We start from the raw sequence: 11,728 nt of genomic DNA, 5'->3' as shown, positions 1-11,728 counted from the left end.
TTTCAGAAAATCTTAGTCTAATTTTAGGCATGCATCTATAAACAAAGCTATAAATTTCCATTCACTTTTAAGAATCACTATTTCCTTTGCTTGGTGTTTTAATTTATTCCAACCATTTATATAGTTACAAACAACATACTTTTTGCTCCTGAGAAGATGGTAAACTGATCAACTATACATAAGCAGCTTGGTTAGAAAAAGTGTCCTTAACAAGGTCATAATTTAGGCATAAGAAGATTTATATATGTGTTCGTAAGAAAATATATTCTAATCACTGTTTTTGTTGTTGCTGCTATGGTTTATGTTTGCTTGTTTTGTTGGTTCTTTTGTTGTTACCTATTCTAGTTTCAATTAGTATATCTTTTACAAGATTATCGACGTTTTGGAGGTTTTTTAAGTTGTTTTTGCTACAGATGTGGATATGGAAAGATTAGACATTTTGGACTTTAGTTTCTTGCAGTCGTTTTTGTTCTTGTTGTTTTTAATTCTCTTTCTTATAGAGTATTAAAAGTTAGCACCAAGTGATTCGGTAAAAGATGCCAACAGCTATCACAAATATATAATAACAGTGAAGTCTTCTTAAAGCAGTTACTATTAAATTGTTTTCTATCTTACTACCAAAGTTCAAAATGCTGTTTTAAAAGGTGTACTTGGTGAGTTTTATTGATTTTGACCACTGCTGTTCATTTATCAGTTTAACTGAGTTATGGCTCTTTATCACATCTTAGTGCACAAAACTTCTAACCTGGAAAGAAAAAGAGAGGAAACTTTGTTACTGGCTTTCTGACAATGGCAGGGAGTGTGTTAAACCAGTGTAAAATTCAATTAAACTGTCTAGCCAGGTTTTTGAAGCTGAAATGCAGACCCTTTCTGTTAAGCTTCTTATTTTCCTGTGACCGACACCGGTGGATGCTGGGTTATGCCAAAACCAACAGGCTGTAAAGTACCTTGTTTCATGCTCCCAGCTGATCAATATTTTTATTTTCCAGGCTTGCACAGAAATCTGGAGGCAGTATCACCTAACGGTGAGTAGAAACACCTTTTTTATTTTCCCCAAGACCTAGCCTATTTACCCTTCTCTGAACTGCTGACCATAAAATATAGACAAGCATCTTCTGCTGGAAGATAATAAACATCTGAAGAGTTTTTGTACTGAGAAAGCAATAATATACTTTTTCTCTTTTCCACTGCCCCCTACCCTATCTTCCTGTTCTTAAAAGAATTTGATTTTTTTATTACTCACATCATTTAATGATTACATCATGGTATCTCTTAGTCTTCCAGACTATATTCATTAAACTAAAGGGAAAAAGTATACTGGGAGCCTTAAAGAGTAATAATCCAGTGTCTTTAAAATGTTGTATTATCCACAGTCCACAAGCATTCAGTCCACAGTATCTTCAGTTGCTTTTACTAAAACAGTTACTGATATTTTTCAATGAACCTAGAAAAAGCTTAGTGTATATTTCATACAGAATAATTCAACTGTCATATCCTTAAGTCCTTGACTTATTCAAAATGTATAAATATCTGCTTAATACCATTCAAGTTATTCAATTCCTAGTTTCCTTTTATTGTGATTTTAGGCTAAGTAGAAACAGAAAATACAGTTTGCTAGAGAATCTAATTGACTGGTGCTCAATATTATGAAGTTAGTTTACTTTTAATGTTCAGCTTAAATCATTTCAATAATTCACCATAGCCCTATTACTCACTTCTTTTACTGTATTAAATATGTTGTGCTAAGCAACAGACCATTATTCTTTTAATTATTGCAGTTATATAACATAATATATATTAATTAAAAGTTGTTAAACATTGTTTCTTAAGGTTTAGCATAGTTAAAAGTTTTGTTTACACAAAGACAGGTTGTAAAAATACAAAGGGCAAAGTTCTTTCAAAACATGACTTTCTTCTTATCATTCTCCTTAGAGAAATAAAAAGTAAACCAACAAGTAGACTCAAACTACCTGTCTGTCTGTCACAGGCCCAAGAGGCCATAAATTATATAAGGTGGTTTGTTTTCACATTTTGTGATTACCATTTAATTTTTTTAAAGATTTTCAGTAGAAAGCTGTAACTCCTCAACTATTCCTCAAATCTCAAATTAGGATTTGTTAAAAACTTAAGTGTTATACCCAAAAATATATACATACCTATGTATGTTACACATATATATTACAGATGTAATTCATCTGAATACATTAAGTTTGTGCTTATGTAGCAGTTTTTTTATCCTTACGTAGTATAGTGAAATCATTACAGCCTAAACTTAATTAGAATCTAATTATATGTTATACTTTTCAAGATCACAGAGCTACTCTTTGTAACTGTATAAAGTAATATCCTTATAGATTTGACATTGCATTTATTTTAGCTTTTACCCTAATTTAAACAATTCCAATCTTGAAGTGTAGGAAGTATGATTTTAAAGTTGCTCTTTTGATTATTTACACCTGTGTTCGTTTATATACCTATAGTTAAAGGGTAAAAATTTGTTTCAATGTAACAGAAATATTTGAAGATTTGCTTAATATTTTAGCTGTTCAGAAACATAAATTTTAAAAAGAATCATTAGGAAAAAATAATACAAAATAAATTTACTTTTTAAGAAATTACAATATATTCTATTTATAGGTATAACAAATTCAATTTGAAAACTTTGTTTGTTCCAATCTGGAATCCTGGTTAATTTTTTAAAATAATATTGAAGTTGCCATCACAGTTTATAAATTATCAAGTTGAAATTAATAATGAGTTTACTATGCAAGTATAAATATAAAACTAGCATGTTTATGAACTTGTGCATATATCAGTGTCTCTAAAATAAAATAGTTTAGTAATTATTTAAATTATCAGCATATGGACAATATCCAAATGTATGCAATGAAGCAATATTCAGTCTTGAATAAAAACAAGATGCATGATGATTTTAGTCATCTTCAGCTCTTTTACTAGGCGATGGACTGCCATCTATTGACTCCTAGTAGCCCTCACACATGAATGTTGAGTCAATCAGCGCAATGACCAAGTAATGAAGGCTCGGTTAGAATTGTTACTACTTATTCATTTAAACCAGTCTGCTTAAAACTCTGGAGCTTTCTACACTTAAGCATTGATTAATTACTTTTTCTAACCAAAATTGTCATATTTCTTACCCCAAATGATGGGAAAGGTGATTAGTATCCAGTTTGGAGATGTTTATATTTGGGAGCTTTACAGTTGCTTTTATCTGCCTCCCAACAGATAAAAAACAGAGGGTCATTTACAGAACGACTTAAATTTTAACAGTAAATTAGTGTTTATCCAGGAGTCATTTTCTTTAAAAACCAAAAAAGTCTATAGGTTAAACAGAATATTGTTTCTCAAACACGTAAGAAAGGTGGTGTAGTTGTTACGAGTGGACTTTTGAAATATTCTAAATAAAAAATTCCTTAAAACACTTTCAGAACTAAGAAAAAAGTTATAGAAGTGTTCACTATTTTCAACAATTTCAAGAAAAATAAAATGAAATATCTTCAACAACCTGTATATGAATATAATAGCTTTTTAATCAGCTAGACTCGACTACATTAATAAAAGCTAAAGACCATCATTCTAAAGAGTTCATGCTAATAAAACTAAAAAGACTACATATACAAACATCCATATTATAACAACCATCTGGTGACACCATCTTTCTATGTTTTAATGATTCTAAAATTATATAATTTAATGTCTTTATCAATTTGGAGACCATGAAAAAAAGAAAAAAATATTGTTTTTACTTAACAAGTACATAATTTCCTCAAATAGTTAATATTTTTACCTCCTTCAAAAATGTTTAGAATGTTTTTAAATGTTTAATAATATAGCTAAAATATAACTTCTTGTATTTTCATTTCTGCTACATTTTCAGATTTTTGTAGAGCCTGACTTTTAATGTTCTTTTTCATCTTTCAAATAACTCATTCTAGATAAAATTTTCCCCCTTTATTCAAGAAAGAATGTCCCTTCCCCCACCCCCTGTCATTTCTACTCTCATTTATATTAAAAATCCTAGGCCAATATGGCCACCAACAGAGTTTTACAACCAACAGAATTTTTAACTAGTAGAGGCTATGATTTGACATGAGTTGGACATTTGGTTAATCTTGTTTTTAATCTACTTACTTTAAAAAGTAACCAGGAGTTTGCTATTTGAGGGCTGTATGTGTTAAGAATCGAAAAGGACAATGCATCTTTTATGTTTAATTTTGCATTTGATTTCTTTGTGTGCATTGTTAAAATGTATTTCAACCCTACTGCCTTTTATTTTAACTGAAGATTTAAGCAGGAAGCAAATGTAACTGTTTTAGAAGAATTAAGCCTTAATTTTTTTTTTATATATAATGTTTTGAATGCCTAGAATTCACACTTCAAAAAATAGAATATTTGTTATCCGGGAAATGGAGAAGAGTAGAGAAATGAGTGTGCTTGCCTTCCTTTCTGGCCTAGGAAAGGCTTATGGCCACAGTTTGTCAGGGTATATCTTATAAACCATAAGTAACAATATTACATTTCATTTTGCCACTTAGTTTTCTGTCCTTACCTGGAAATACCCATTTAGAAATGTATTTTTTATGTTTTCACAGTTTGGAGTTTTATACTGAGTGAGAATATTATTCTCTAAAGCATTCTGTGCCATACTACAGAGTGGGTACCCCTAAATGTCAACAGATTCGGATTTAACTCTAGAACTATGTTTTACAGTCCAGAAGGAAGGAATAAGAAGGTGAATTTGGTTCTGAGACTATAGTTACGCAAAAGCCTTTATCCTGAGATTGTGATGTAAGATAGGATAACTTTCTAATTGCCTAATGCTAATATGGAATGTTTTTCTTTTAAAATAACTTAAAATGTGAAATGAAGAGATTCAAAAAGTCAGCCAGAATCTTTTCTTTTCCTGGTTAATTGGATATATGTTGGGATTCCTAAATATCTTTCTGAGAGGTCCTTGGCTACATAAGCAGATCTGTAAAAACCATAATAACCCCATCCACACAGTAGATAGTCTGTTCTTCTCTGTGTGCGCTTTGGTGTGTTTAAGAAAATATAACTGGTTACATACTGTCTTATAAAATGCTAAATAACTCCAAAATGAGATTTTGGAGTTATCTAAACACCATTTTTATTGGTACCATTTTTGAGGCCTAGCACATAGGTTTTCATAAACTAATACATTATAAGTTCATTTTGGAAGCTTTTGTTTTGGTAGTTCAACTTACTTTGCCCACTTCCTCAAGAACTAGAAATACTCTTGTATAAATTATAGTTTTTTTCCTCTGTATCTGGTATTGCTGTTTTAATGTTTTGATTGACCAGGTGTTGCCATTGAGACATTACATCTCTGTCAAATTGTCAGAGGTTTAGTTTTCATTTAAAATGCCCTTAGTACTAAAATACTACCGAGGTGAACGTGATTGTGCTCTGATCATTCAGAAGGCACATGACTCTTTTGTAGTGCTTCAGGGCCATCTTTCCATTATAGTACTATAAAATAAATCAGACTGGTTTATCTTTTGAGTTACTTGGTGTTTGAATAACAAGATTTTTTTTTTGAATAAGCATTGATGACTTGTAATAGTCCATCTCTGATAACAGAGATAGAAAATACATTTGGAGAATGACTAAAATTTTTAAAGATTTTTCAAATGCAAAATTTATAAAGATTTTTCAAATGCAAAATTCATGTGAATAGTTTTATGTTATTTAAATACTTGTCTTGTTCTTAAAGAATTTGCTGTTAAAATTATCATCATAATTTTTACTTCAGTCTTCTCATATTTTGAGTTTAGTAGGAACGATAATTACTACATTTACAGAGTAAGTCAACTGATTTTTTTTTTTTTAATCTTTATTTCACTGGCATGTGGAAGCACATTTTGCCAGAACTTAGCATTGGAAAATGCAATTTCAAAGCAATTGAAACCTGGAATTATCAATCTCAATAAATGAGATTCTTTTAAAAATAAATACAATTTGCTAAATCATCAAAAAGCAATTTTCTAAAGCTACTGTAAAGGAAAGGGGGAAAAATGAATGTTGTAAATTATAAATGCATATGTTATTTTTCCTCACATAACATTTCCTCAGATATTTGGAAATTGTATGTATGCATATTTATTTGTGAATGGAGATAGAATAAGATCATTTAGATTTGGGTGTAATTTTTATTTATTGGAGCACTTGTGAGAACCTTAGTATTTTCTTCTTTACAAAGAAATACTGAAGTGTTCACTCCTTCAATTCTGAAGTTACTTGATTTTCAGTATTTTAATGCAAATACTAATTTGGTTTAAATGGGAAATCAATATGGCATATTTTGCATAGTTTTTTCCTTGCATTAATATATTTAGATAATACCAAGTACTTTATGATGGTAATCCTAATGTAGATTTAAGTGTTTCAGATAATGAAGCAATGAGAAGTATGCAGCCTTCACACAATTTAGAAAAGATTTATCATAAATGTTTTGGCATAGAAGCAGCTGTGCTTTTGCCATCTTCTAAATATCTTTAATGACCTACTCACTAGTCATCATGAATTTGGCTCATATTTTTAGATATTAGATGTTGTTCAATAATCAAATAATTGAATCTGAAGTTCTACTATAAATAGTGACTTCCTTTCTTTATTTGACGGAAAAAGTCCCTGTGCTTTTTATTCCTGCCCCTAGTGGCTGGGGGCAAAGACCAGTATATTTAGGACTTAAATATTTCTCACATGGCCTTAAAGTTGTACTTCTGTTTTAAAAATGGAAAGAAGTACTTGTTGTGGTCGTCTGTTTTCTTATCTGTTAACAAATGTTTGTCCTGAGGATGACAAATGGAGCATCACATTTGGACTTTTTTTTTATTACCCTTTCCTCTCTTCCCTATGTGTGTTCAGCATTACTTAGGAATTATAGTTAGTCATTATAGGGACAATTTATTCTTGATTATTAAATACTGTGGTAATTAAATTTCACTTCTAAGTGCTTCTTATTTCAGCATATATAACACACTTTAAAAATCTTTTTTAAAACCCACAGTATTCATATAATCTCAAAGAAAACTACATTTCTTTCTTTAAAAAAATCAAAATATGGAACACTTCATGAATTTACGTGTCATCCTTGCTCAGGGGCAAAACTACGTTTCTTTTTACTTGCAACTCTGCACTTTGAAAGAGTGACCCTATTACAATAAAAATGAATATAAATATAAACAAATAGTCTTAGATTTTCCAAAATTAGTACAGTTTACCATTGTACAGTAAGTATATAATAAATTAATAGTTTTAAAATCTTGAGTGATGCCAATTCTTTGTCATGTTACGTACACATAAAGAGTATAGAAGTATTATATAGATAACTTCAGCATATTCAAGTGATTATTTCGCATGTGTGCTTTGAACAGGTATTTCATGCCATTTATTAATTATATTCCAAGTGATCAAACTTGTCATAGTCTTTTCTGGACATTTCAGTCCAACAGTAAATGTAGATAAAATATACTAGAGCATTGATACTTGTATTAGACATTCATTTTGGTAGTCTTGCATGTGAGTGACATGGTAGATTACAGTAATTCCTAAAGGTCTGAAGTATTTAGGAATCAATTAGTTACTCACAATCATGATCAACCATAACCTTTAAGGGTTTGGATCGATCATTTGAATAATCTGCAGGAAAAGACTCCTAAAAAGACTCCTTGACTTGTTAACATGAACAGTCTCTCTGAACTAGTGTTATATTTTCTGTTATAAGCTGTGGTGATAAACTTAAGTTTTAGGTTTCAAAAGCACAGTCTTTTCAGTGACTGGAAGTTAATGAATTATTGTTAAAATCAGTCAGATTTTAGACTTAAAATTTTTTAGTCATTTGATCCCTATATATCAGAAATTCAAGGGTGTTATGTGTGGGTTTTTTGGTACATTTATAAGTATTTTCTTCTAGCTATTTTGAGTTGGTGCAATGATCCTCCAAGACCAACAACTCTGGTGTTTAAGAAATACCGAAAACAAGTGAAGAAATATGTTACCTCTTTAGAAAGCATTTAACAAAAAAATATGTTTAATATCTTTGGGATTAAATTAGAACTTCACCTTAATTGGTACACCAGTACATAGATAGCACACATTTCAAAACAAGAGTTATTTAAAGTGAGTGTTTAGAAATTTTTATTAGCTTTGTAAAAGGAATGCACATGTGTGTATCAACTGGTAATAAAGCTACTAGATAATTTTCATTCCATTTTTCCATAATCATGTAGAACTGAATCCATTGGGTAAATTATAAGATCATCTTTATAATTTTGTAATACGTCCATTTTACATAAATATGTTTCTTTACATTGATTTGTGGATTACCCCACATTTTTGTTCAGTTAAGAGAACTAAGTTTTGGGTTGTGTCTTAACTTTGTTTATACAATATCAATTTTGTTTTCTTGGATCTCTCACATTTCCTTTGTTTACAGTTGTACATTTCCTCCCTGTTTTTACCAGGCCTTAGAAAACTGTGCTATACAGTTGGGCCAGAAGGGCAAGCAAATTTCTGAGGAAATTACTAGGTAGCGTTTTTTTTATCATAATAGAGAAAAGAATGCCAGCTTTGGGATTGGACTGTGGTTCAGAGTCTGAGTCTTTCCTCATATACCAAATGTGCAAACATAGTTAAAATATTTAACTTCTGAAGTCCTCAGTTTCTTTGTCTGAAAAATGGGGATAATGCCTTGTAGGATTTTTGTAAGTATACGATGAGATGATAAATATAAAATACAATACCTGACAGACAGAGCATGTTAAACACTATGCAGACTGTACTACAGCAAACCCAAAGGCATCTCACACCTGTAGAGATGGCCTCTGGACTGACGTCCCAAACTCAGATTATTATAATGTCTTCTGCCCAACATTAGGAGATTCCTACGGACCTCTTTACTCTGTCTCCTAACAATGTTTCCTTCTTATATTTATTGAAGAGAATCTTTTGTTGACAAAATTATTTACCTCAGTTTTCATTTTCTAATTATTTATACTTGTCTTATTCTTTTCCATTTAGGCTACTTCCTTTCCTAATGAAAATAACTATATAAAATGTGTATCATAAAAATGCAATATCACTTTGAAAATATATATTAATAAATGTGTGAGTCTTAAGTGATAACTTCAGTACCATCTGAATATAGTTCTCTATCATAAGCAAATAAATTATATAAATATTTGCTCTCTATACAAATGATGAGAATAATACGAAATTGAAAAATTTACCCAAATGTAAACATACCCCAATTAGGATACTTTCTGCTAGGGGTAGAGGGCTTATGTTAATCAGATAAGAAATGAAACAAAATAGCATATCAGTTTTTTGCACTTCAGGTAAGACTACTTTATGCCTTCACATGATTAACACCAAAAACCAGCCTGATTTCATAGCAAAATATAGTGGTATAAGAGCTGGGTCAGTTCTGCAGACTTCCAGCTGTATTCTCAGATAGGTCCAGCGAAAAAGGCAACTCAAACTTAAGCACTTTATCAGTACGTGCAGTTTGTATTCTTTCAAAGAGCATTCCTATTTCATGTTTGTTCCTTGTTTTAAGACAAGCAAAGGCTCAGATGGAACGTATTGTAAAAGCAAAAGAACATTACTTCCCCCTTCTAACAGGTCCTTGCAGCTGTGGAATTCCCTGCCTTTGTGACCGATGGTTAAGAGTATTACAGTGGAATAAGCAGAGTTGGGATGGCAGGTAGTAGGAGGGCCATGTGTTGTAAGTCATGTGGAGTTATGGTAAAAATGAAAATCTTGGGGTTTATTTGGATCCCCTGTGTATTAGCTAATAAAGATAATAGAGCTGTGGTCCTACTGTAATTTTTTTATTGAGGTTCATGTACAATCACATGCAAAATATAGTAGCAGATTTGAATATGTTAAGCATTTTGTATGGTTGGAAGATGTATATTAGTGTGATTTCTGTGTTTTATAGTCTAGCCCAATAAACATTCAGATAAAATGTCCATGGATTTACACATTTATGTGTTCTTTTCTGTCCCTTCCCCCTACATCCTGTCTCCGTACCTTCATCCCTCCATCCTGCATCAAAGCTTGTGGTCCTTCTCCATCCATGTACTAAATGGTTTCTTTGTAAGCCAAGCCATTTGTCCATCATTGTTTGGGGTCCAAACAGTGGTAAGATACCCTGTCACCGATCCCGCATGCTATGAATGGCAGCTCCTCTCCGGACAATTGGCGGAGGGGCCGAGAAATATTCCTGAGAGGATTATTTAACCTTTCAATTTAGAGGGCACAAAGCCTGGCTGATTAATGAACTTTCTGATGGGTGCCGATAAGGGGATCTATTTCTTTATTTCCCCTAAAAGTGATTCCTTCTTCTGTCCATGTTACTATAATCTTAAACATAAAATGTGGCAAATAGATTAAAAAACAGCACTAAAGAGTTTATCTGGCTGGCAAACTGAAGGAGCTAAATTAAAATTGGTAATGACAGCAGTGGTTCAGCCTCATATATGGTTTTTAAATGCACTGTGTATTTTGAAGAGACTTATTCTCCAGCTCGCCTGGTAATGACTGCTTTTGGTGCACAGTCTGGGGCTGGCTTCTGTTATCCCCACCCCACCCCACCCACCCACCCCCCCAAAAAAAATGAGTTGTGTTATCTGGATGGCTGCAGACACATACGCATCCCCCTTTCTCACTGCATGGGCAGACAAGGTCGATAGCATTACAAGGTATTTGTGGCAGTGCTTGTTTCAGTTTTCAGAGCTGCCAGTTTCCAGGCGGATTTGAATTACAAAAGAAGAAGCTGGCATGAAAATTGAAAGGTTTTATCGGCTGGTCTGAAGCCTCATAGCACATTGCTTATTTATGCAGTCCATTTGCACCAGGAAATATAAAAAGGAAATACATTTTTAAAATAAGGCCATAAAGACTCAGATATGTTTAAGATGGCAAATAAAATATAGATACCTACAATATCTTTCCAGGAAACGATTTTCACTTAATGTTGCATATTACTTCAGAAGAGCATTTATGTTGCTGTCATAAATTTGTGCGTTTGTGTCACTATGTAGGTAGTCTCTGGGGATTAAGAGGAAGCCTTTGCTAACTTACTTTAAAATTAAAATAGATGGAGGGATAGCTCTGCAGTTTATAGACGGAGGGATAGCTCTGCAGTTTGAGAGCTACATTGGAAATATTTAAATAGGGTGGTATATTAAACTTAAACTAACATTTTCGCATTCCATGTAAAATTAGCTATGGCCCAATGAATAAATGCTACTACCTTTAGAGAAAATTGGGATGCTTTTTAAGCCACGAAGATTTGGAGCATTCAGGAAGTGAATTACTCTGATCCTTACTGTGTTGCGTATGTTCATTGTTCTCTACTTACTGAGGTTTTCTTTTTGTTGTTGGAGTTGTTTTGACAGGGGGAGTGTCCCATTTACAAAAAGAAAGGTTATAAATTAATAAGCTTAATAGCTCATTTTTATAAAACTCATGCTTCTTTTTAGTCTTCAGATATATTTTAGATTTTGCATAGTGGTTAATGTTGTGAATATATAACCCTTTCACTATTGGAAGTTATACCAACAATTTATATCTATTTACATTACTTTAATGTAGTTTCGATTTACTGAAAAAGATACAATGATGTAATCCGTTATACTCTTGACTACATAAAATGAAGACATAAGTATACAAACATAAA

At 31.9% G+C, this 11,728-nt stretch overlaps 1 protein-coding gene across 7 annotated transcripts in view; it reads left to right on the top strand.

The window, feature by feature from the left end:
* Positions 1–11,728, top strand: part of ZCCHC7 (zinc finger CCHC-type containing 7) — a 240,024-nt gene that overhangs the window by 207,860 nt on the left and 20,436 nt on the right. For all 7 annotated transcript variants that reach the window (XM_054500263.2, XM_054500262.2, XM_054500271.2 and 4 more), the window contains one exon: positions 990–1,025. In XM_054500263.2, the coding sequence (XP_054356238.1) occupies positions 990–1,025 (36 nt within the window). The remainder of the gene's footprint in view (positions 1–989; positions 1,026–11,728) is intronic.

The sequence above is a fragment of the Pongo pygmaeus genome, chromosome 13 (assembly GCF_028885625.2).
Source record: "Pongo pygmaeus isolate AG05252 chromosome 13, NHGRI_mPonPyg2-v2.0_pri, whole genome shotgun sequence".
NCBI classification, from domain to species: domain Eukaryota; kingdom Metazoa; phylum Chordata; class Mammalia; order Primates; family Hominidae; genus Pongo; species Pongo pygmaeus.
The sequence above is the reverse complement of the archived record's forward strand: the minus strand, read 5'-3'. Positions and strand labels throughout refer to the sequence as shown.